This window comes from Spodoptera frugiperda, chromosome 13 (assembly GCF_023101765.2).
Source record: "Spodoptera frugiperda isolate SF20-4 chromosome 13, AGI-APGP_CSIRO_Sfru_2.0, whole genome shotgun sequence".
Lineage (NCBI taxonomy): Eukaryota > Metazoa > Arthropoda > Insecta > Lepidoptera > Noctuidae > Spodoptera > Spodoptera frugiperda.
In genome coordinates, this window is record NC_064224.1 from 70,564 (window position 1) to 97,985 (window position 27,422).

A 27,422-nucleotide genomic window follows, 5' to 3' on the forward strand; every position below is an offset into this window, starting at 1 on the left:
GGAAAACTGTGATATAATATTATTATTATGTCTTTGTATAGTAACTAACATGCTTCATGTAGGGCTGTTATAAATCCCTATTATTTATTTACTACGAGTATAACTTGTAGTAAAGCACTCGATGCTCTTGTTACTAGTTAGTTAATTTTATTATTATAGTTTGTAAATAGTGTAGTTTCCTGTGTCACTGATACCTTTTTGTATAATTTTAAACACGCCTTTTTTGTAGCTGGAATACCATCCAATGACTTCTCTCACTTTGGCCTCGGAAAGGGAATGTCAGACTTATTGACTACAAACCATCCCGTTCTTACTCCCGCTTTTCGACCCGGTAAACCGTCTAGGTGGTCCGTCAGTAAGAGTCTGACAATCCCTCTCGCCTCACACAAGGCATTGATGATAGCATCATTCCAAAAGTTTCGTGATAATATCACTATAAATATTAGCCTTATCTTTTATTGTCACTCCTAATCTGGAGAACGCCCTAACTATTATAAACATCGCCTGCCATTCTTATAAATTTTATAACTCCTCCTATGAAGAACCCCCTACTATTCTTATATATCTCATAACTCATACATTCCTGGGTTTAGCTAAAATGAACCAATTTATTAATTTATTAGGAACGCCAGCAGTACACTCGTACTTCAATAAATTGTAGGTATTTGAAAATCCATTATTCATAGCTTAGTACGATATAACGAGCTCTCAGTTTCTGTTTACAAATAAACATCTCATCATTAAGTCTCGTATTCATCACCAAAACATAAGCAAATATGTACCATAACGCATAATGTTTACAGATGTTATTGCATTGGTATTTAAGTTGGCGTTTAAGACGGTTTTCGTTTGTTCTATTAGGTATTAGGTCGAAATATTTACTTACGTAATTAGAACCAGTTTGTTGTTGACCTTTGGGAGGTAAACACGGTGTTCTTAATGTTTTACCGTCAATGGGTCTCATTGTAATGGTCCCCCAGTTATTTGGATTAACCTTACCTGACCTTAGAATGTGGATGCCAAGAGAACCCTATGTTGTAATGTCAGGGAGTCAATTTCTTATCCAGGTTTAGGAAATGTAATGAAATAGACTAAAGTTTAAGACAACGAAATAATGATAATAGCTATCGTGAGGCATAGTAAATTAACTACAAATCATATATTAATGGAGAAACCTGTATTCGTGCGTCGTCGCCGCGTCTGCGCAAGAAAAGTCCCTCTGATTCGAAACTAGTAGAGCTTTTCTCCATTAATATACGTACGTAAACCTTTAGCGAATCATCACAAGCTTTGCGAATTCCATGCGTATCTAAATATAGGTAGTTCTTGGTTTTCCCATATAACTAGAAGTGAAGATTCCTTCTGCTTTATTTAAGTAACTGTCGGTCAGTGTCATTTGGGGTTTTTGATTTGAAATTTCTTGCAGTTTGGAGCTACGCCAGGTATTTGTCAAAAAACCTAAAATTGAAAGACTTGATGGAGTAGTAATGTCTCTGGCGAAAATTAAAGTATCTAACTAGTGTTATGCAGTTATCTTAGTGTCGTCAAAACATCTTTTACCAAAACGAAGGCCACGAGAAAGTGGGACAGACTCGGGGCGAATCGTTAGTGACTTATAACTTGCAATTAACACGATACCAATAAAGATAGTTAGTCGCGACTCTTGCGACTTATGTCTAATCTTCACATTCAATCGTCACAGTTCGTCTTGATAGCGTGGGTCATGCGGTACAATTTAAATCTATTTCAGTATCGTAAATAATAAGGAACCGTGTTATTTGGTGACCCAAATGGGAGGGGAAGATCGGAGAAATGATGGCAGGATTATTTGAAGGATGATTGGGAGTAGAGTAAGTTGAAATGCGGGTAAAATATGAAGTACTCATGTAAAGATGTTGGGCGGATCTCCAATAAGAGTTAATAGGTCTTGGTAACTGATGTGATGTGAAGAGTTCAGTGGACTATTAGATCAAGACAAATGACGACCAATGAGGTTACGACTCTACTTGGATTGTATTTTATGACCTAATCAGACCTTGGGACTTGATTTCTTTATTTGAACTAGTTATATGTCCAAACGCGTAAAGAATGTAAGTCTTCTGTAGTTTAAAAGATAGTCGTTCATTTGGCTTGTCTTTGAAGTTCATACCAGAACGTGGATTCTTTCAAAAAAATGAGTATGTCCCGGACGTATGCACCAGATTCGAAAAAATCTAATTATTTTGATTGTAGTAAGTAATGAATGAATACGACCTTCTATTTGAATAATTCGCATTCCCACGTTCCCGGGATAAAAGCAGCCTATGTGTTAATCCAGACTATAATCTATCTCTGTTCCAAATATCACCCCGCTCCTTTCAGCCGTTTTGGTGATTGAGTAACAAATATACACACAAACTTTCGCATTTAATAATATGTATAAGTAAGACATAAGATTTTCAATTGGTAAAAAGCTACGAAATCGTATAATTGTTATATAGTAACTGATAGTTGGATAAAACATTTGTATAGAATAGATTCCGACTACTAGTTAGGTACCTACATCGCGCACCGGTTGTTTTATCAATAATATTAATTGTCATTTGTAATTAATGTACTTGACGGGAAGTACAAATGAACTACAACTACTTCAGTTAATTATACTTAGTGAAGTGATGCTACAACATTGGCCTTGAAATTCCACCATTGCATGATTTTCGACGTTTAAAATCCGATTTTTCATCCGAGTTTTGTGGTCCTAATGTTGATTTCGGATTGTTAAACGGCTTTGACAAAAGCCTTTGAATGTTCGATAAAGCTATTCCCCTGTTAATTCCTTTATTCAAATATCCGTTCGAATCCAAAAAAGGTTCTTGAAGTAAAAAGAGAAAATCGCCTATAAAACAGGACATCTTTTGGGACAGCTAGAAGCATAATACATTTCATTACCGATCCGATTTTCTGTGTTTCTCATATCATATTTGTACCTACAGCTCGTTGATCTAGCTCTGGTAGGTACAGTCATGCCGTCTGGTCACTCTCGCATATTGCCCATATTGCCACCCACACCGGGCTTAACACGTAAAATCCGCACGATTCACAGTAGTGCGTGCCTGTCTGCCAGATGGACTCAATTACTTACGTAGACTCATATTTCTAGGCGAATTTATATCGATAGACCTTATATGGTTGGTATAAATTATTGAATTTGATACCATATTTGTAAAGTGGTAAGGTAACATTTGGAAAAGTTATTGGTTTAAGCTAATGGTGTTCTTGGATAGTATCGTTCGTATTTCTATTCTAGGTGATGAGGTGTAGTTGATGATCAAACGACCTTGCCTAGAATAAGCCTGTGCATACGGACTCAATATAAAATTATCGAATGTGGCTGAAGTAGTGATTATTATTAAGATAAAGAATAAGCCTCTATAACTTCTTAGGTTTACTTACGTCTCGTCTTAGGCCTTAGACTAACAAAACCATCTCTGATCGATACAGGTCTTGGATAGGACTGCAAAAAATAATATTAGTTTGGCAGATGTTCAATATATTGCCAAGAGCCTTCTTATTACACAATACTAATAATATAACCGTCGAAATGTTCGTAAGCTACACATGTTGCCCGCTTATATTAAAGTTGCGTAGAAATATTAACTGAGTACATTCAAGTACTTATATTCGCACATGTCCCTACATGCCAATCGACGCATTCGGTCCCCTTCCGTCACCTGAGGAAGTCCAATTATGTCTGTCAAAACATCACTCCGCCAATAATGTCATCCAATCAGCAATTCAGAGTAATAAAATATGATTCAATTGATTTTCGTCGTCCTTAGGTACAGCTCATTCGTTAAAAAGTGAACAGATGTTTGAACCGTTCAACATTTGGGATGCTACTTGCATTTTTATTGGGTCTCCGATGACACACTTTAGTTTGAATGGTCGCAAAAACTTGCCGTTACTTTTGGCGAGCTGTGACGCTAAAAATAAGAATCCGGTTTGGTATTACATTAGTGTAAATGACTGCATCGGATCACGAGTCCACGGCTAATGAGATTCGAAGTAGGTCGATAAATTCTCGGCCTTCTGTTACCTAAATTGCTGTTGGAGTCCCGACGGGATTGATTTCCTTCTTTTTTGCCAGTCTGTAGTTATAGAAAGGCTTTAACAAACCCCTAGTTTTGATGAGTCAACAATTTCTGACTTCTTCTGAAATAATTAACAATGTTGTCTTTTTACATTTTTGCTTTCACCGTAATCCTTATATCTACGTAATAGATCTCAAATTTGCTCCAGTAAATAGGTATAATATAAGGTTATCAAAACTCCTAACGACATTTTAAATGCAGTGCATTATGCTAATTTGTCCGATTTAACATTTTTTAGTAATAAAGACATCCATCACTGCCGACGTAATGTCATTTGAATGTGATCACACTGATCATTGAATTGAATAATCAATACGTTGTAAAGGCATACCTATGTCTGTAATATACTACCAATAAATTAACTCCGACCCATAAACCAAACACTAATTTTCACGAACAATATACGCAATGACCCGTAAAATGGGACCTGTACTATGTACCATTAACGCTCTCATCCGAAAACGTGCGATACCAGGTGGAGTATAGCACCGATATCTCATTACGACAAGTATCGGTGACATGTGCAGGGATCTGATGTCTGATAGATTTATAAGTCTCTTAGAAGCGCCGTTTTATAGACGATGTCGTAAAATTGATAGATTCACAGTACCTTGGATAAGTCGATAGAGATTTACTGCCTTTATTGAGACTGGGGTAGCGAATTTTTAGTCGGACAGATTTAAAGACGGGATCTGATTTTATTAAACGGTCTGTTCTATAAAAATCCCAGTAGAAGTATAGTCGTTCAATTTTTAAAGCTTCAGGAATTTATAAACTTGCAGACTTGCTACTGTTTCAGAGCGCTGATACTTATTTTGTGGACTTGAATTGAGCGTATCATTAAATCATAATGAAGACTTTCTCTGTTCATTGAATCCGTCGGTTAATATCAACGACAATGGACCTTATACAATGACTCCTAATCTGTTTCAATTGTTTGATGAGTAAGATGGGAGCCTGATTTGTATTTAATTAAGATTTTCTTTTATACATTTTTGTTATTGGCTTTTGGGCGACGTTAAGGAAACCATAAGTAGTTCCGCAGAGTTCTTTCTTTTCTAAATGTGAATGATCTTAATTTCATTGTTTCTAATCGTATAAAATCTGTGTTTAGCCACAAACATCGTTTTTATTTTCATTTTTATCAGGAAATTAGCAAACTGTGGCTTTTTCATTCTTTTCTTGATCTCAACGAATTGGGATTCCATTTGTTTCATGTTAAAACTGAGTTTAAAATAAAAGGGTCTAAACATCAGCTATACAGCGAATCTATCCCGTCTAAACAGTATGTAGATCTAGCCCCCTCACATCAGCATTCACAGCGCGCTCAAGCTGCGTTCGAACGCGATTTTGGTGCGCCCGCGCATATGTCTCGTCTTACGTGACTCACACGCATACCGCCCCTATTGTCCGGGATTAATTGTTTGTGTAAGTACAATGAATGTTAAACATTAACTTTTCTTGATATCATATTAATATTTTTTGCGTCTCTTCGGACAGGATGTGACTCGTTAACCGCTCTGGTTAATCTTGATGTCGATTTAATGAATTTGCGACGGTCTTTTAAGGAGTATATTTTTGTAGTTGTCGCCCATTAGTCATTTTAGTTCTGCCGTCTTCAAGGTTGAAGTTGTTTCGTATGATTATGCGATTGTGTGTTTATTTTCTCATGGGAGTTTTTGTGTTGTTATGTACTAAACATATCCACAAAAATGGTCCTCCCATTACACGTTTTAAAAGAGACCATTAAAACTACCAGTGTCTTTAAAAGAAACAACGCTATGTTGCAATATTGGTTCCCAGTCACACGTCAATTTATTCCCAAATGTCCCGAAGGACCGTGTTCCTTCCGATGCGTACCAAAAGTTTTCGCTAACGACTGTACACATTCTTCATGTTCCTAATACTTTGGTATTGTTGTGCCAAATCAGAAAGCATTCTATTACGTCCAATGATTGTTGTCGCAGGATACGTTAGCCATTACTGGCGTCATTTATTATGTCATAGTATTTGACGTGCCATTAGCATCTGCTTTGTGGGTAACGGTTTGTTGGCAGTTTTGTAAATAGGTACATGAAATTCGCAATTTGTTTGTAATGGACTGGACATTATGTGGTTAACAGTAGTGTGGCTTTATTATTTTTGAATAGGATTTAAAATGCTGTGTGATATATGACAGATTGTAAGGTTTTGTTCAGAGCGCTTACTCTTGAAATCAATTTCAATGTCAATGCAATTGCAGTCTTATAAAAACTTAATAATTATTGAGATATGGGAGAGGTATGTTTCGGCACGAATGGGCCGGTTCGACCGGAGTGATACCACGGCCTCACAGAAAACCGTCGTGAAACAACGTTTGCGTTGTGTTTCGTTGTGTGAGTGATCCGTCTGCTCGTTTACCGGCTTACACCATAGAAAAATTTAAATGGAATACTTATATTTAATACCGGAAAAACTAAAATAACAATGTTACCAATCTGCATTAGTAAACCAGTTAACAGGATGGATAAATCATTTCGTAGTAGCGTAATAAATGAAACTATAAATAACTGTAGGTCATGACACAATATACCTAATAGTAATTTAAGTTAAAGTCTATATTACTATAACATATAAGTAATTACGTGTCAATCACATTATGTAGGTACTTAAGTATAGCTACCAAATGTTAAATTAATTTATCAATTATGTCCAGACGACCGACATTTTTAGTTCATATAAATCGTCTGTTATTGAAAGGAAACAAAATTAAATGAAAATAATATTCACCGCCGATCCTCTCAGGGAAAAAGCGGTCTAATTGGTGTAGGTAAGGAATTATTAATTTTCCTTATAATTTCACTAGAACAGTACTGCCCCGTTAAATATTCGAGTTGGACTAAATATTATGGGGATTTTTTGGGTATTGAAAATTTGCTAGTAGCTTCTGTGGTACTCTAAAATGCTGTCTGGTGTATTTGTATAGGTATGATAGTCGCTCATGGGAGATGAGGTATTACCATTAAACTTCTCGTCTCCTGATTTAGCTTGACCCGTTTGTTTGTTTGGGTTCAATTTAGTAATTGGAATTTAACCCCCTTGCTGACGTCCGATCGATCTGAGATTTGGTACATACTGTTAATCTTGAAGGTCATACAATATAAGCCTATTAAAACCGTTTAACATAAAAATATTTTTGTGTTAGGTACTTGTTATAGAAACACGTTAAAAATACACAGTCTTGCTTAGATCTACGTTCCAGAATATCCTAGTTTAAAAGTTTTAGGTAGTTTTATCAAAGAGCACTACTGGTAGTCTCTGTTCCATAATTCAGTTCTTACCACACCCCCGTGAAGAGTTAGGTTGCTTTGCCATACTCAAGCAGCGCATCTTTCTCACCTAGTTACATAGCTTAGTATTAGTGGTAATGGTCATATAGTTTTATAGGTTACAACTAATGTGCTATGTAGCTATGCTACATTTCTCGCAGAAAGACACCATAAGAGGTAGTGGTGAAGAATGTTTTTTTATTCTGGTGTTACCATACAATGTTATAAGTAATTTCTTCTTTCTTCCACAGCCATATACAACTTCACAGCCAAACCCGGCTCCCTCCATCCTTTTTACTCTGCTGTTACCATACATCTGAACAATGTTATAAGTAATTTTCTCTATCTTCCACAGCCATATACAACTTCACAGCCAAACCCGGCTCCCTCCATCTCTCGTTTGACGTCGGCGAGCTACTGCACCTTGAGCGAGAGACGGACTCCTGGTATTGGGGCAAGAGCCTCAAGAAGGATGTCAGTGGCGCCTTCCCCAAGAGCTATGTGCAGATAAGAGACTGTGTGGTTGACAGGTAAGAGGTTTATACACGTAAGATTTATTTTTGTGGTGGTTCGGAGTCTAAGAGGGTTACAAGGAAGGGTTTAATTGACTTCTGAATTATTTAAAGGACTTTTAACATTCTGTTCTATTATCATTATCCTTATTTTCACCGTTTTCACGGAAATAAAACTTTAATTGTCGAGGATTAAGATCGAGATTAAATTATCTAGTGTAATTTCTGAACAAACTCAAATTAGTCCTTTATTGCGGTTATTAAACTACAGTTTTGTAACTGCATAAAGGTGATACTAGATCACACAATTTGATACCCAATCCAGCACAAACAGTAAAACACGAGAAAGATTACTGTATATTATATTACACACAAACAATATAAAGCAGCAAATGACTGCTAACTGATAATATTTCAATTAAACGGCAGCCGGTTGACACACACAGACACACACACACACACATGTGCACAATGGTGATTCATTCGGCAATGCCAACGATTATCAATCACGGTCATTGACCCCGTCAATTAGTTATTTTTTTATGTTAATTGGTTGGATAGGAATGGTTCTAGGGCAAAAGGACCAAATGGTCCACCTTGGTCCTAATGGGCGCCCTTAAAGGTCATATTATGTTTGACCGTAAGACGGAAGTCGTATGAATCACTGGTCTTTGGTGACTTGTAGTCTGATGTTGTACTATGAGTCAAATCTTTTACGTTTATTTACGACGTGTGACGTAAATGATTGGATTTATAATACCTATTGATCATCTGTTCTATTGCCCTGTATTCTTAGTTTTTAAGGAACCCCTAAGTTTAAGTGACATTAAACGATGATTTTGGTTTTCACTGATATATCCTTTATGGGAAGATCTCTTATGACTTAATTTAAAACACATATTTGTTATCATTTTGGCTGACGATATACGAAAATTACTGAAATAGGCCCAGTTGTTAAGCCAAAACTGTACTTTTATTCTCTTTGAGCTAATTTGAACACTACAAATAACGACTTTGCAATTGCAACAGCGGCGCCACATGACCATAACATTTCTAGACAACCTATAAACTTTACAGCTTTTCTGTGATCAAGGAACATGGAGCTGTTCATACAGAATTTGATACTTGATTAATTTAATCATTTATTTTGTTTGAAAATTTATTCTTCGAAATATTTAGTTGTATTATGCTCCTGTAGACTAGTAATACTTGTAAATGACTGATCTCCATCTTTATATATATAATTCTTCTGTAAGTGTGTATATCACTGAACTTCTCTTAAACGATGTTCAAGGAACACACACAAAAAATTTCATCAAAATCAGGATCTGAGAATGGTTTAGATTCACAATTTTGTCCGCTGGACAATGTTTTTTTAATTAATTGTTAATTTATTAGTAGTTGTTGATTTTGGAATGTTTTACATCGGATCCGACGGACGGCGCTACCATCGCAGTGTCAAATATTAATGACGTTAGATATTGTCATAACATTTGAATAATAATTTTCATCAAAAAGGTCCAGAATGTTTTAGCTTATTAAAAAAGTTTAAAATTTTCAAATTAACGTGTAGACAGGACAACGTCTGTCGGGTCCGCTAGTATTGTATAGTTAAGTAGTAGCTAACAGTACAAGTAAGGAGTTAGTTTAGGTGCTACGCCACGCAAAGAAACTTTTAGTTGAGAGATACATTAGTTAGGGTCGATGGTGAAATCGGCTATAAATCCAATAAATTTTGGTACATTATTTGTCTATACAGGCTGTAAACGGAACGCTCTCGAAAAACGTTACAATATTTTTTGTTTTCATAATTTTAATCGTTTTTATTTTCGTGTTGTTCATGCAACATTAATATAATTGGCGACTGTATATGTAAGTCCAAAAGTGACTTTATACAAAAGCTGTAGGAAAACCTTTAACTAATAAATAAACATCAGCCTTAAGCAGTTGATTACAACTATTATTACATAAAACAAACATTGAATTCCTTCTTTTTTTTTTTAATAAAAAATTTTTTTCATCATCACCCATTTGCCGTATTTGAGAGCGAGAGCGTTCTGTTTACACTCTGTATTTGTAATTGGCTTGTTAATTCTATTGTAGAGTACAACTGTTAATCACTGTCCTGAATATAATTTCCGCATAACGTTTTCCGTAACACTACATTTAATGCTAAATGTGACGATAAATTTGTTATTACCGGGACTAATTAGGCTTGAAATCAGAGAAATGTCGTTTAAAATTGTTACTGTTTATTTCCTCGCATTGGAAACTGACTTGCAACTGAAATATTTACAAACTAATTAAAAGTTTTAAGAAAAAAAAACATCCTTTTTAACCTATTTCAAAAAAAATAGGTTCTCAGTTTGACTTGTATGCATGTATGAGGGTTTGTGCGCGATTATCTCTCGTTTGGCTAAAACGATTTTGATACGGTTTTCAACAAAGTATTTTTCAGACTAAGGAGAAGGTTTTGGTTATATTACCTGTATAAATGTAAAATGGAGGTTTGCAATTTAACACGTGTTTTTATTGTATGGCTTTTGATGTCGGTTGTTTTAAACGTAGTTTTATTTAAAATACTAGTAGCAGCACCCGTAGCGGGTTTCTAAGTGCGGCCATGATTGCTTACCATCAGGCGATTCCTTTGCTCGTTTGCCCCAATGAAAAAACTAGCTTAAACCATAAAAAGAAGTAGTCTTTGATCGACCAACACTTCAATACTAACTCACAGCGTTAAAGGAAATAAATGCTTATAAATATTCTACTCTACTATTGACTCATAAACTACATTTATTAGTTTAATCACCCGAAGGGTTTAACCCGATTCCCAGACCCGTATAAAAGTACTATAGTTTTAGTAGTAGTAGTATTTACTATTTATGACTAAAAGCGTGTTTGTCAATAGATGAATTGAATAATGCTGCCTTAGTACGAGTTTGCTTTATGTTTTAAGTAATCGTATTCTCAATAGTAGCACGGAGTCTGGAATTGTAGGCTCCCCCTATTACATGGGACTTATAACACAAATGGTGAAAAGTGGGTGTACATTGTATAGCGGACGATTTTACGTGACGTAATGTGCACCTCTACCTAACCCTCCGGGAATAAAAGGCGCGACGTTGCTTTTTTTTTAATCGTAACGAGAGAGCGTTCGGCGCTCTGATTTGCCGGCTCAAATAAACCATCCAATCAAAGCGCCGAATGCGTTCTTCTGCTGCAACTACCAAAAGGTACTGATTTTAATGAAATTATGATAAAGTTGATTGACGACTATCACAGAATCCGAGCATAGCATAGGCACATTCGTTGTAATGGTCGACCTGCTACATTCTATCAATTTTGTTATTGGATTTTCGACTTTGTGTATATCAAAATAGAAAATCTAATAGAGAAGTTTGACAGAAAGGACTTGGTTTACCTGCATGACCATTGAACATCGTCATTAAATTTCATTGTAGTCTGCTTGCTTCGAAGTTTAATATTTTTTGTAGTTTCTAGAGAAATAAACTTAGAATGACATTTGGGTATATTCGGTATTTTGGGTCCTCTTATTTGTTCTTTCCGATTTTATTCACCTCTCTTCTATATCTAATTACTGGGTAGATACATTTTCGAATTGATACTGGATTTTTTTTCTCCGTAATGTGATCGGTGCTGCGGGCAGACCTTTAGTAGTAATGCCTTGTAAACATGGGACAACTGGACAAGTAATTCGATATTAAATTCCCCTCACTTTAAATTAATATTATCATCGGTATAAGCATCAACTAGCTTACTGTTAAAAGAATGTTATTATTTATTCTTAACTCTTATTCATTGAATTCCTTTATTTTAGTCATCAGGTTTGATACTCCATTTAGATCCATTTGTAAATGTTTTCGTACTGACTTCTCTAAGATACAATAATATTTTATATTGTCGGATGGCCATCTTGGAGTGTAGATCGATTCATATGAGTACGTTGTACAATGATTAAGACGTGGTTAGGTATTACTTTCAACATTATTGTTTTACCATCTGTGTAATATAATAAGGGGGATCTTATTTTAATACTATGGGGCTTCTTAGTTTTCTCCAAATGAATGCTTAAGTCACCCTTGTCTTTACCCTCTGTTATCTTTATGTGGCCATGGCGAGCAAGGGTAGCTCGCCGTCAGATCAGAACTTGACTTGAACGTACGGCGCGTCGAGATCTGCGTTTCAAAGAGCCATTACACCACCGCAGAAGGGGTTCAATAAGGATAATGCCCGACCCGGAGCTGCGGACTACCTAGCGGGTTTACCGGGGCTCCAGGTTGAAGAGCAGTAGTAGGGACGGGGTGGTCTCGCCTCGAGAGAAGTCATTGGATGACTTTCCTCTATGATGAAAAAAAGCCACAGCCACTTATATTAATATCACGAAGTTAGGAATTGTTTTGGTGTATGACTTGATCCTTATCCTAAAAACAAAAAGGTTACCGTTTATAATAATACCTAAATAATATAATATAATCAGCCCATATTATTGTTGTTTCCATTACAACTTGGTTAACTGGAGGAAAGCCAATTATTGTTATGTTCTACATCGGAACTCTTGAAAACTTTTCTTATTACGCACATTTTGGCTGTACATTGTACATTGTACGAGCCTGTTTTTAACTGCTATTGTTTATGTTATGTAGGTATATTTTGTATTAAAGTTCAGTAATATTGGTATGGGTTTTGACCCTGGCTTTTTGTGGCACTTTGGAGCAAAGAACCGGAGAAATTAGCGTGTTTTCTTTTACTTATTGATTAATATTTTCTGATACAAGTATTTAATTAATTGGTATCGGATGTCGTATGAAAAGCAACCTTTAAAACTCACTACTGAGTGGAGCCCACTTAACGTCTATAGACGTCGCGTTAGGCCCAGAAGGAGATGGCTGGATTAGCTAGACGTATATTGAAAAGTATTGGTCACAGAAAGTTCTACGAAAAGACGAGTGAAAGAGGGTAAAGGCCTTTGCCCTGCAGTGGGATGACCGTGACTGATAAATAAATAAATAAAAATAACACTATGCTTATAAATAACACTAATTAAATAAGGTTTATTTAAGCTATCGTATTGAATTAAATTCGTACTCTTCTTTAATACCTTTATCATTTATTTTAGTGGAAATTGAGTGCTTATTCTTGTTTCTTTTACTTCTAGATGTGGTGGTACGGTGGTCGCGTCAGCTGGTGGTATCGGCGTGGTCCACGACATAGCCGTTACTCTAAGAGAATGGTTGGAGCATTGCAAGAAGTTGTACGTTGTAAGTATCGATCAAATGTACCGTTTACATAATATTCGATATTATATAAATAAAGTGTTCGATATCACTCTCTGAAAATTAAACTTTCTAATGGTACCTCAAAAAAATATGTATTCAAATCTATACTTTTCTTTTTTTCACAGAACCTTTCAAGTTTATCACTGAAAATGCAATGTAAACCTTACTTTATAAAGAAATAGGTCTTATTTTAGTCTGCTTAAACGTCACAAGTTGATAACTGACTATGAAACTACAAAGCAATCTAAACTTTATCCCTTGAGTAACAAGTCTGCTTTCTCCTTTACAGAACAACGATGAGCGTCTTAAGTTTATGGAGGTGAGCATGCGAGCGCTGCTAGAGTTGAGAGCTCAGGCCGCCTCGGGAGCATTGCCTCAGGACACGCTACGGAAAGTCGCCAGGACTGCTGTCTTCACTATAGATAAGGGAAACAGGTACATGCATAAATAATTTTAAAGTACTTAATAAAAAGACGGCCTCGTTAGTCGAGTGGTCGCAAGTGCGACTACCGGGCAAGGGGTTTCGGGTTCGATTCCCCGGGTCGGGCAAAGTTTTACTGCTTTAGTATTATTGCTACTTTTCGAAAATTTCTTAGTAGTAGCACGGAGTCTGGTATTGTACCCATTATATGGCAATAGGTTCACCCCCTATTACGTGTCTATATTACCCCTATTACATTCAAAGCTACATTTTGGCATTCAAAGCTTAATTAAAGATTAATTGAAATAAATGCTTTGACTTTATAAAAATTATAATATATTACGCGAGATTATGTGCTTTATCAAAGAGCACTCTTGCCAATTGCGTCTGTCAAATATGTAGTCCCTTAGTAGGCGTAAACAATGCAATATCAAGATAAAACATAGACCCCTCTCTGCAGGTCAAAACGGTTATAAAAGCAAAATCGATGGGAATTTTTATAAGATTTTAATCTACCGTTAATCATTTTTTTTACAGAACCCTAGGCATGGAGCTAGCTGTGAGAACTGCAAACGGTCAGCTGGTTGATCCTCTGAAGATCTCCACTTACAAACTAAATGCTTTACACGATGACGCCAACGCTCGTATTGAGAAGAATATGGTGAGTCTTTTCATTTGTCTTTGTTGAAATATGTATCTTATTTTTATGAGACCAAGGTTGAATATACATTATTTGATAGTTGAAGAAGTATGGTTTTGCTTTTAGCCAGAGGTTTAATGAAACGAGACCGCGTTCGGCTCTTGCTTGGCCGGCGTCACGTACGTAAAGCAAACTTGTACTATGGGTTCAGAGCGCTGAACGCGCTTTCATTTCGATCTAGTTTAACGTAAAGCAAGCTCGTGGTAAGGCCTCAGTTGTGTTATTGACAAAGAAATTGTAATAAAAAATCACGGCATTAGTAGGTACTTTACCTAACACATAGATACGAGTAAAGTTCAAAATAAGCCTTCAAGAACTTCTTTCTTTAATTCATCATCATCAGCTGGGAGACGTCCGCTGCTGAACAAAAGCCTGCCCCTTTAGAACCCAGTATACCCATTGCGATATTCTTCAATTACACCCACAAATACAACCAAAAACTCCTCTTTCTTTTAGGAAACAACCCCCGTAACACCTCCACCAGCAACCCCACCCGGGGCTCGAACCTACACCATAGCGGTTCGCGTCCACAACTTCGTGTGTCGTATGAACGAGCCAGCAGAAATAGCCCTAGCTCTACACGATGCGTCGGGCGCTAAGCTAACCGAACATTTGTTGCTACGGTGGCCTACAAACCACGTCAGTTCTGCCTTAGTCGTGTTTACTGTGAGTATTGTTTACTATTATTTAATGTACTAATATTATATATTACTATTAATATCATATAGATGGGGCCCAATAGGGCATTCTTTTTTTAAAACGTTGCCCCCTTACTAGGATTTTCTCCTTTGTCGTGGGTTCGTTTACAAATATACAATTTCACATGCACGTGACACCCAGATCGGAAACAACTATTTGTAAATCACATAAATAGTTACTCCGTAATGACGGGAATCGAACCCGCTACCCGTTGTGCGGCAGCGAGTTGCCCAGACACCGTGCAGGTTGTTACGGAAACTTTTCGTTATTATATTTTTTATAAATTAACTAAAAATCATGTATATATAATAGAAAAAAGCTCTAAATAGTCTTTGAGTCATAGAGGATTCTTCATCATGAGCAGCGTGCGCAGACGCAGCGACGTCGCGCTGCCTATATTTGTATCGTGTTTTTTTGTTAATTTATATCAAAATAATAATAGTTGATACAGAACTATAATAACTCACGATAGTTATTCGAAAAAAAACCGATTCGCACCAGGTCTCTTCGAGAAAGTTTTTTGAAGAAATCACAGCTTTCTAAAATAAAATTAATTATAATATTATGTTTTGTTTCAGGATTTCGGTAGCGATATAATAAAGAGTGAGAAAATATATTTGGTGTCAAATATTGTACGGATAGGAAATATGGACGCGCAGAATATTGATAATAGGTAAGTTTTCGACTGCTCTAACTAACTGCTTAGTCATTGTGCATGTATAAACATTAAATGACGACCCCAGTCCTTAGCGTATACCGACGTTTGATGGATAAATATGTTTCTAAGAAATACATTTGAAGTTTTTAATCACTAAAAGTCTCTAACTAAAACATTTAATATTCCCAGACGCAGCTCAGTAGCCCAAACGCCGCCGGCGGTATCACCGTCGGGTCGTTCCATGCGTCGTCCGTTCGGCGTCGCCTGCGCAGACATCAAGCGATACGTCAACATCGACTGTCCGAGCCCTGACAAACACATACTAGTGCCTTTTTATGCGTGAGTATTGAGTTGTTTACACTTAGATGTAATTTTATACCTAGAAGGGGTAAGCAGAGGTGCATATTCAATGTGACGCCCACTTTTCATCAGTTACTTTATGTTTGATAGAATACAATGTTGTCATATCGGAATCAAATAATAATTTGTCAAGGCAACAGCCTAAAGTCGCCAAAATTGCTTTCGCCAAAAAATTGTACACCCACTTTTCACCATTAGTGTTATAACTGTTGATAATGCATATGATTGTGTATCAAAATGTAACTACTACCGCCATCTAGTATATTAAATGTGAGTTGTAATGGCTATAGATTTATAGAACAGTGTAAGTTTACTTGTCTATGGTACCTCCGTTGTAATATTTTTTTAAATAATTAAAAGCTTCACTCTGCACTGAATAGCAAAAACGTGTTTACTTTAGAGGTTATGGGCTTAAACGTTTCATAAAAGTATAGTAATAAAAGTTAGTTTTTTGATCACGATTGTGCTGTGCAAGATGTCAACGAACTATTTAGCCAGTGTGCCTAAATTAAAAGGCCGGGAAAACTTTGATGAGTGGACATTTGCAGTTGAAAATGTGCTCGTGTTGGAAGGCATGCTACATTGTGTAAAGCCGGTGGTAGGAAAAGACATTAAACCCGAAGATGATCTGAAGGCTCGGGCCAAAATATGCTTAACCATCGACCCGACTTTGTACGTGCATATCAAGACGACGAAAACTTCGAAGGAGTTGTGGGATAAACTCAAATCTCTGTTTGACGACTCAGGATTTTCGAGGAAGATTTCGTTATTACGTCACTTGATTTCAATACGACGGGAAAATTGTGAAGATATGACCACATACGTGACTCAAATTGTGGAGACATCGCAAAGGTTATGTGGAACCGGTTTCGAAATTACAGATCAATGGATTGGATCGTTAATGCTAGCAGGATTACCGGATAAATTCACACCTATGATCATGGCTATTGAACATTCGGGTATTGCGATTACGGCTGACGTTATTAAGACAAAATTACTAGATTCAGAGCCGTTAGAATTGATGGGAGTGACCTCGAAAGAAACGCAGAAAAATGAAGCGGCGTTTGCCTCAAAATGGGCGAAATCAAAACCCAGAGCTGGCAACACCGATCAAAGCGGAAACGGTCGGAAATCAAACTCAAACGACAAAGTGGCAAATAAAAGTAATATAACCTGCTACAAATGCAAAAATACTGGTCATTATCGCAATCATTGTCCAATGTTAGAAAAATCAAGCAGAAATAAGTCGTCTAATGCATTTAGTGCTGTATTCTTGAGTGCTAGATACAGTAAAGACGAGTGGTACGTGGACTCAGGAGCCAGTGTTCACATGACTGCTGTCCAAAGTTGGTTACAGGATGTATCAAGTCCAAAGACATGCTCAGAAATTATGATTGCTAATAATGAGAAACTTCAGGTAGTGTGCAAAGGCAGTATAGAAATATCAACACAGCAAGGTTATGACATTACAATTAAAGAGGTTCTGTGTGTACCAAGCCTCACTACAAATTTATTATCAGTGAGCCAAATGATAAAAAACAACAACAGTGTTACTTTCTCCGATAGTCAGTGTTTAATTCACAATGCAAATAATGAATTAGTGGCTGTTGCTAACCTCATTGATGGTGTCTATAAACTAGATTTATGTAAAACACCAGTGACAAAATGTTTGATTGCCAGAGATAACGCTTTGTTATGGCACAGGAGGTTAGGTCACATAAACACAAAAGACTTAATCAAAATGAAGAATGGTGCTGTGGAAGGTGTTGAGTATAAAGACTCTTATGAAGTGACAAAATCAAACTGTGCGGTTTGTTGTGAGGGCAAACAATCCCGACTACCGTTCCCCACAGGCACAAGAGCTACAATGGTGCTGGAAATTGTGCATGCTGATGTATGTGGGCCAATGGAGACTAAATCTATCGGATTGTCGAAATACTTCCTCCTTTTTGTGGACGATTACAGTCGCATGTCATTCGTCTACTTCATGAAAGAGAAAAATGAGGTTTACAAATACTTCAGAGAATTCAAATCCATGGTGGAGAACCAGAAAAATGTCATTATTAAAATATTACGGACGGACAATGGTGGAGAGTTTTGTTCGAAGGAAATGGAGGGATTTTTGAAAACATTTGGCATCATACACCAGAAAACCAACCCATACACACCAGAACAAAATGGTATGTCAGAGAGAAACAACAGAACAATTGTTGAAAAAGCAAGATGCATGTTGTTTGACGCAAAGTTACATAAAAAGTTTTGGGCAGAGGCAGTGTCCACTGCAGTGTACTTAAAAAATAGATCAATAGCGTCCGGCCTCCATGACAAGACACCATATGAGATGTGGCATGGAAGAAAACCAATCTTGAGCCATATAAGGATCTTCGGCAGTCCAGTTATGGTACATGTTCCCAAGGAAAGAAGAACCAAGTGGGACAAGAAAGCTCAACAACACATTCTTGTTGGTTATTCAGAACATGTAAAGGGCTACCGGGTATATGATCCTGTCAAGAACGTGGTTACTACAAGTCGAGATGTAGTGGTAATTGAATCAGGAATGTCCACCACTGATGAAACAACATGGTGTATAGAAGAAGGCTCAACTGTTCCTGTAGGAAATGATCGTTCAGTGGGGGAGGAATGCCTAGAACGATCAGAACTAGATACTGAAGAAAACCATGACAGTGACTCATCCCAGATAACATTCTATGAAGCTGATGAGACTTATGTTCCTGAATACTCATCATCAAACAGCAGCCCAGTTGAATCACCAGAACACATCAACGATAGACCAAAGAGGGTGATACGTAAACCAGCAAGGTACAATCAGACGGGCTTGTTGGCTATGGAGGAGACAGAACTGACGGTGACAGAAGCTCTAAGAAGTCCTGAAAGTGAGCAATGGCGGAAGGCAATGGATGAGGAGATAGAATCGTTCAGAAAGAATGAAGTTTTCGAGCTCATCGATCCTCCAAAAGGAGCTACAATTGTGCAGTGTCGGTGGGTGTTAAAGAGAAAGGTCAATAGTGATAGTGAAGTGCAATATCGTGCGCGATTGGTCGCTAAGGGTTTTACCCAAAAATATGGACTGGACTATAGTGAAACCTTTTCACCAGTGGTGCGGCACTCAACATTAAGATTATTGTTCGCTATAAGTGTTAAATTAGGACTGGACATTACTCAATTAGATGTTAAGACTGCTTATCTAAATAGTAATTTGAAAGAGGACATTTATATGTGTGCACCTGAAGGCTTTGTATCAGAAATGTCAGGGAAAGTACTTAAACTCAAAAAGGCAGTATATGGATTAAAACAATCCGCCTTAGCTTGGTATGAGAGAATTAGGGATGTTTTATGTAAAAATAATTACAAGAACTGTACACAAGAGCCATGTTTATTTACAAAGATGTGTAAAGATGTAAAAATTATATTAGCAGTTTATGTTGATGACTTTCTTATATTTTCTGATAGTAAAGTTGAGACTGAGAAGTTAAAATGTATTTTAAAATCTGAATTTGAAATTAAAGACTTGGGTGAAGTTAAGCGTTATCTAGGTATGAATATAAGTGTTAAGAAGGATAGTAATAACTATGTGATAACTGTAGATCAGCAGCAGTACATAGAAGAATTATTGTTAAAATTTCATATGACTGATTGTAGAACAGCTGATACACCCATTGAGAATAAATTGAATGTACCAAAAGCAGAAAAATGTACAATAGGACTTAGTTATCAAAAACTCTTAGGTTGTCTTATGTATCTGGCAGTCATGACAAGACCAGATATCACCTACTCTGTTAGTTATTTAAGTCAATTTAATACTTGCTACAGTGTTGAACATTGGAACTATGCTAAAAGAGTTCTTAAATACCTAAAGAAAACTAAAATGTATTGTTTAAAATTCAGTAGTCAAGGAGAAAGTTTACAAGGTTTTGTTGATGCTGATTGGGCAAGTGATAGCCTAGATAGAAAATCATACACTGGATTTTGTTTTGTTATGTCAGGCTCAGCCGTCTCATGGCAAAGTAGAAAGCAGAGAGTTACTGCTCTGTCAAGCACTGAAGCCGAATATGTTGCACTCTCGGAAGCTTGTAGGGAAGCAGTATATCTTAGAGAACTATTGTGTGAACTAACCGGATCTTTGTTAACAATTAGATTGTATTGTGATAATCAAAGTGCATTGCGCATGGCTTCTAATCATCAATGTCACAACAGGACAAAACATATTGATGTTAAACATCATTTTGTAAGAGAAACTGTCAAAAGTGGAAAAGTAGAAATCACTTATTTGTCTACAAATGAGATGCCAGCAGATTTGTTGACAAAGGGCCTGGGTTCTGTTAAACACTACAAATTTATGGAATCATTGGGTATTCTAAAGATGTTAAATTAGATGTTAAGTTTGCACATTGTAATATTTAGTTTATTTTGATAAGTGGGGGTGTTGATAATGCATATGATTGTGTATCAAAATGTAACTACTACCGCCATCTAGTATATTAAATGTGAGTTGTAATGGCTATAGATTTATAGAACAGTGTAAGTTTACTTGTCTATGGTACCTCCGTTGTAATATTTTTTTTAAATAATTAAAAGCTTCACTCTGCACTGAATAGCAAAAACGTGTTTACTTTAGAATAAGTTCCAGATTATATAAGATTAAGTTATCTATGGTCCTTAAATTAAATTTATAAATCTAGATTGCACATAAAACGCGATAGCAGCTGAATGAAATTTCAATACTAAATATCAACAATAATTCACATTTATATATTTGCCAGAATTAACAATAAGAGTGTAATTATTCAAAAGCTAACTAAAACAATTATTCTTGCAGATATGAAAAGGAGAATTTGGACTCTTTGCTAAAGAAGATCATTGCGAACCGTGACATCAAGGACGCTAAACATTCACAAGGATTGTGGGTCTCTGTGATGCTGGTAGAGGGAGATTTGAAACAGGTATGATGGATTTGTATTTTATTTATTCATTCATTTACATCAGGCAACGAAGGCCCATATTAATACAACAATACTATACTAAACCATACCATACTAATAATACATAATCATGCTATTAATTATTATTATTTTATGGTATAAGCCGGTAAACAGGCACACGGGTCACCTGATGGTAAGCAATCGCCGCCGCCTATCGACACCCGAAACACAAAGCATAGTAATTGCTGTCTGTATAATAAAAATATAAATATAAAAAAAATTGTAGGGGTTGTTATTGTATCGATGCCGAACTCAAATGTATTTTTGTATGTAATAAAACTCTTTCTACAACAGATTCGCGAAGAAAATCCGCATCTAGTAGTAGGTAACACAGCGGTAGCTCGCAAGATGGGATTTTCCGAAGTAATAATGCCAGGAGACGCCCGCAACGACCTCTACGTCACTATTTGTGGAGGCTCCTTCTCCAAGGGAGGGGGCAAGTCCTCCGAGAGGAACATTGAATTAATCGCCAAAGTTGTCGATAAACATGGACAGACTTTTCCGGTGAGTGCTTGTTGATTTTTTTATCGTGTGTCGTGGTAATAAGGGTGAATTTTGCTTAGCTCTTTGTTTTTTTTTTAAATGGTTTATTCTTGCTTTTGTAATTATATACTTTAAAAATTGAGTTTAATTAGCAATTTGTGTTGCGAAAAAGTGTGCTATAATTGATTCCTAGGTAAAAAAATAATTGTTTTGACATTGCAATATAATACAATATAACAAAATAATCATATAACACTTTAATTTATTAATTTGACAATATATTTATATTCTGAATTGTTTTTATTATATTTTGAGAAATAAGTACCGTATGTTATTTGACGTAAACATCTAGTGACGTCATAACACAAAATTTCATAATCGTTTTTGACGTTTCGATAAAAGTATTGAATTCGACTAGCAGGAAACTAGCCTATTGTTGAACTTGTACTTACATCGCATTGTAATTCACAGGGCGTAATATCAGTCGGCGCAGGAGTTCCATTAGCAAATGAGTACACGTCTGTAGTGTACTACCACGACGATCGACCTCGGTGGCAGGAAACCTTTAAGGTAAAATTCTGTTTTTATTATAAAGTTATATTCAAAGTATACTAAGGTACTTTTAATTCACTAATTTGCCATTCATTACCAGATTAGACTCGTGTTAATCTCACTAAGTTTGTTTGGATGTTTGTCCGTCAATCATGCTAAAACTACTGAACTGATTTCGATGAAATTTGGAATACAGCATCGTTAGTCGAGTGGGTGCACGTGCGACTGCCAAACAAAGGGTCTCGGGTTCGATCGCCGAGTTGGGCGAAGTATTACTGGTTTTTTTTCGGTTTTTCGAAAATTTCTCAGTGGTAGCACGGAGTCTGGAAATATGCCCGGTATATGGCAATAGGCTCACCCCCTATTACATGGGACTTACAACATAAATTGTGAAATGTGGGTGTACATTGGCATTACGTGCCATAATGTGCACCTCTGCCTACCCCTTGGGGATTAAAGGCGTGACGTTATAATAAAAACTACTAAACGGATTTTGATGAAATTTGGTATATAGATAGGATATGAGCTGACCTGGGGAATAGAATACTGGATCTTACATAATACTTTCTAAAATACCCAATTTTCTTCACAGGTGTGCCTTAACATAGAAGAGTTTAAAGAAGCCCACTTAGTATTCCTCTGTCGTCACCGTTCCTCGAACGAAGCTAAAGACCGAGCGGAGAGACACTTCGCTCTCTCATACCTACGGCTAATGCAGCGAGAGGGCACCACTACACCCGATACTCAACATAATCTGTGTGTTTATAAGGTTGGTTTTTCAATAATTGGAATTTATGTCTATTGTGTATAATTTTGGAACAAATGTATCCACTTATGTATATGGCTAAATCAATCAAGCATGATCATAGCTATTTTATATTGAAGACTATTGTGATAATCCAATTTATTTATCTTCGTCTAAGTACCTAATTTTTGATGGTTATATCATTGGTTTTCATTTTATCTGACTAACATAAAATTTCTGAGTTTAATCATCTAAATTAAGTCTTAATTACATCACACTCAAAAATAGATGTCTCCATAAAGTCACGTTTTTCCCATTTGCTGCTAGTAAAATATCTCAATTCCTCTTTATCTTAACTTAAAAATATTTATCTTACCTCTAGAAAACAATGTATGGACTTTCAAAGTTATATAAAAGCTCATTGAACCCCCAAAAATAATGAAAACCTTTATAAATTCTTCTGTGATTTACCGTTCAAACCTTTATCTTACCTGTTACAAATGTGGTTTATAAGCTCTAAAACTATCTGGAGTTACGGACAACCTAGGGTTTACTAGAGCTCCGGTTTAAAATAGGGGTAGGAATGGAATGGAATCTAAAACTACTTTTTAGTACACAGAAATCTAAAAATGACATTTGTATCTAGATCGACAAGCGCGCGAATCAATCCGAGGCGGAGGAGACGTGCCTGGGCCTGCCGTCCCGGCGCGACGAGCTGCCGGCGGGCGCGGAGCACGGGCTGGCGCGCGGCGTGCTGCAGCTCGTAGCGAGGGACGCGCTCGCCGTGCACACCAAGCTCTGCTCCACCAAGCTCACGCAGAGAGGTCAGTATTACCTACTCACACACACACACACACACACACGGGCTGGCGCGCGGCGTGCTGCAGCTCGTAGCGAGGGACGCGCTCGCCGTGCACACCAAGCTCTGCTCCACCAAGCTCACGCAGAGAGGTCAGTATTACCTACTCACACACACACACACACACACACGGGCTGGCGCGCGGCGTGCTGCAGCTCGTAGCGAGGGACGCGCTCGCCGTGCACACCAAGCTCTGCTCCACCAAGCTCACGCAGAGAGGTCAGTATTACCTACTCACACACACACACACACACACACGGGCTGGCGCGCGGCGTGCTGCAGCTCGTAGCGAGGGACGCGCTCGCCGTGCACACCAAGCTCTGCTCCACCAAGCTCACGCAGAGAGGTCAGTATTACCTACTCACACACACACACACACACACACGGGCTGGCGCGCGGCGTGCTGCAGCTCGTAGCGAGGGACGCGCTCGCCGTGCACACCAAGCTCTGCTCCACCAAGCTCACGCAGAGAGGTCAGTATTACCTACTCACACACACACACACACACACACGGGCTGGCGCGCGGCGTGCTGCAGCTCGTAGCGAGGGACGCGCTCGCCGTGCACACCAAGCTCTGCTCCACCAAGCTCACGCAGAGAGGTCAGTATTACCTACTCACACACACACACACACACACACGGGCTGGCGCGCGGCGTGCTGCAGCTCGTAGCGAGGGACGCGCTCGCCGTGCACACCAAGCTCTGCTCCACCAAGCTCACGCAGAGAGGTCAGTATTACCTACTCACACACACACACACACACACGGGCTGGCGCGCGGCGTGCTGCAGCTCGTAGCGAGGGACGCGCTCGCCGTGCACACCAAGCTCTGCTCCACCAAGCTCACGCAGAGAGGTCAGTATTACCTACTCACACACACACACACACACACACGGGCTGGCGCGCGGCGTGCTGCAGCTCGTAGCGAGGGACGCGCTCGCCGTGCACACCAAGCTCTGCTCCACCAAGCTCACGCAGAGAGGTCAGTATTACCTACTCACACACACACACACACACACACGGGCTGGCGCGCGGCGTGCTGCAGCTCGTAGCGAGGGACGCGCTCGCCGTGCACACCAAGCTCTGCTCCACCAAGCTCACGCAGAGAGGTCAGTATTACCTACTCACACACACACACACACACACACGGGCTGGCGCGCGGCGTGCTGCAGCTCGTAGCGAGGGACGCGCTCGCCGTGCACACCAAGCTCTGCTCCACCAAGCTCACGCAGAGAGGTCAGTATTACCTACTCACACACACACACACACACACACGGGCTGGCGCGCGGCGTGCTGCAGCTCGTAGCGAGGGACGCGCTCGCCGTGCACACCAAGCTCTGCTCCACCAAGCTCACGCAGAGAGGTCAGTATTACCTACTCACACACACACACACACACACACGGGCTGGCGCGCGGCGTGCTGCAGCTCGTAGCGAGGGACGCGCTCGCCGTGCACACCAAGCTCTGCTCCACCAAGCTCACGCAGAGAGGTCAGTATTACCTACTCACACACACACACACACACACACGGGCTGGCGCGCGGCGTGCTGCAGCTCGTAGCGAGGGACGCGCTCGCCGTGCACACCAAGCTCTGCTCCACCAAGCTCACGCAGAGAGGTCAGTATTACCTACTCACACACACACACACACACACACGGGCTGGCGCGCGGCGTGCTGCAGCTCGTAGCGAGGGACGCGCTCGCCGTGCACACCAAGCTCTGCTCCACCAAGCTCACGCAGAGAGGTCAGTATTACCTACTCACACACACACACACACACACACGGGCTGGCGCGCGGCGTGCTGCAGCTCGTAGCGAGGGACGCGCTCGCCGTGCACACCAAGCTCTGCTCCACCAAGCTCACGCAGAGAGGTCAGTATTACCTACTCACACACACACACACACACACACGGGCTGGCGCGCGGCGTGCTGCAGCTCGTAGCGAGGGACGCGCTCGCCGTGCACACCAAGCTCTGCTCCACCAAGCTCACGCAGAGAGGTCAGTATTACCTACTCACACACACACACACACACACACGGGCTGGCGCGCGGCGTGCTGCAGCTCGTAGCGAGGGACGCGCTCGCCGTGCACACCAAGCTCTGCTCCACCAAGCTCACGCAGAGAGGTCAGTATTACCTACTCACACACACACACACACACACACGGGCTGGCGCGCGGCGTGCTGCAGCTCGTAGCGAGGGACGCGCTCGCCGTGCACACCAAGCTCTGCTCCACCAAGCTCACGCAGAGAGGTCAGTATTACCTACTCACACACACACACACACACACACGGGCTGGCGCGCGGCGTGCTGCAGCTCGTAGCGAGGGACGCGCTCGCCGTGCACACCAAGCTCTGCTCCACCAAGCTCACGCAGAGAGGTCAGTATTACCTACTCACACACACACACACACACACACGGGCTGGCGCGCGGCGTGCTGCAGCTCGTAGCGAGGGACGCGCTCGCCGTGCACACCAAGCTCTGCTCCACCAAGCTCACGCAGAGAGGTCAGTATTACCTACTCACACACACACACACACACACACGGGCTGGCGCGCGGCGTGCTGCAGCTCGTAGCGAGGGACGCGCTCGCCGTGCACACCAAGCTCTGCTCCACCAAGCTCACGCAGAGAGGTCAGTATTACCTACTCACACACACACACACACACACACGGGCTGGCGCGCGGCGTGCTGCAGCTCGTAGCGAGGGACGCGCTCGCCGTGCACACCAAGCTCTGCTCCACCAAGCTCACGCAGAGAGGTCAGTATTACCTACTCACACACACACACACACACACACGGGCTGGCGCGCGGCGTGCTGCAGCTCGTAGCGAGGGACGCGCTCGCCGTGCACACCAAGCTCTGCTCCACCAAGCTCACGCAGAGAGGTCAGTATTACCTACTCACACACACACACACACACACACGGGCTGGCGCGCGGCGTGCTGCAGCTCGTAGCGAGGGACGCGCTCGCCGTGCACACCAAGCTCTGCTCCACCAAGCTCACGCAGAGAGGTCAGTATTACCTACTCACACACACACACACACACACACGGGCTGGCGCGCGGCGTGCTGCAGCTCGTAGCGAGGGACGCGCTCGCCGTGCACACCAAGCTCTGCTCCACCAAGCTCACGCAGAGAGGTCAGTATTACCTACTCACACACACACACACACACACACGGGCTGGCGCGCGGCGTGCTGCAGCTCGTAGCGAGGGACGCGCTCGCCGTGCACACCAAGCTCTGCTCCACCAAGCTCACGCAGAGAGGTCAGTATTACCTACTCACACACACACACACACACACACGGGCTGGCGCGCGGCGTGCTGCAGCTCGTAGCGAGGGACGCGCTCGCCGTGCACACCAAGCTCTGCTCCACCAAGCTCACGCAGAGAGGTCAGTATTACCTACTCACACACACACACACACACACACGGGCTGGCGCGCGGCGTGCTGCAGCTCGTAGCGAGGGACGCGCTCGCCGTGCACACCAAGCTCTGCTCCACCAAGCTCACGCAGAGAGGTCAGTATTACCTACTCACACACACACACACACACACACGGGCTGGCGCGCGGCGTGCTGCAGCTCGTAGCGAGGGACGCGCTCGCCGTGCACACCAAGCTCTGCTCCACCAAGCTCACGCAGAGAGGTCAGTATTACCTACTCACACACACACACACACACACACGGGCTGGCGCGCG

The 27,422-nt window shown here is 40.2% G+C and overlaps 1 protein-coding gene across 9 annotated transcripts in view; it reads left to right on the forward strand.

Annotated features, from left to right (window-relative positions):
• The window catches only part of LOC118270288 (dedicator of cytokinesis protein 1), a 61,469-nt gene that overhangs the window by 2,248 nt on the left and 31,799 nt on the right, over positions 1 to 27,422 (forward strand). For all 9 annotated transcript variants that reach the window (XM_050697989.1, XM_050697991.1, XM_050697990.1 and 6 more), the window contains exons 2-13: positions 7,794 to 7,968; positions 13,127 to 13,229; positions 13,537 to 13,682; positions 14,206 to 14,329; positions 14,825 to 15,034; positions 15,646 to 15,740; positions 15,915 to 16,064; positions 20,923 to 21,046; positions 21,380 to 21,589; positions 22,040 to 22,138; positions 22,713 to 22,889; positions 23,512 to 23,689. In XM_050697989.1, coding sequence (XP_050553946.1) covers positions 7,794 to 7,968; positions 13,127 to 13,229; positions 13,537 to 13,682; positions 14,206 to 14,329; positions 14,825 to 15,034; positions 15,646 to 15,740; positions 15,915 to 16,064; positions 20,923 to 21,046; positions 21,380 to 21,589; positions 22,040 to 22,138; positions 22,713 to 22,889; positions 23,512 to 23,689 — 1,791 coding nt within the window. The remainder of the gene's footprint in view (positions 1 to 7,793; positions 7,969 to 13,126; positions 13,230 to 13,536; positions 13,683 to 14,205; positions 14,330 to 14,824; positions 15,035 to 15,645; positions 15,741 to 15,914; positions 16,065 to 20,922; positions 21,047 to 21,379; positions 21,590 to 22,039; positions 22,139 to 22,712; positions 22,890 to 23,511; positions 23,690 to 27,422) is intronic.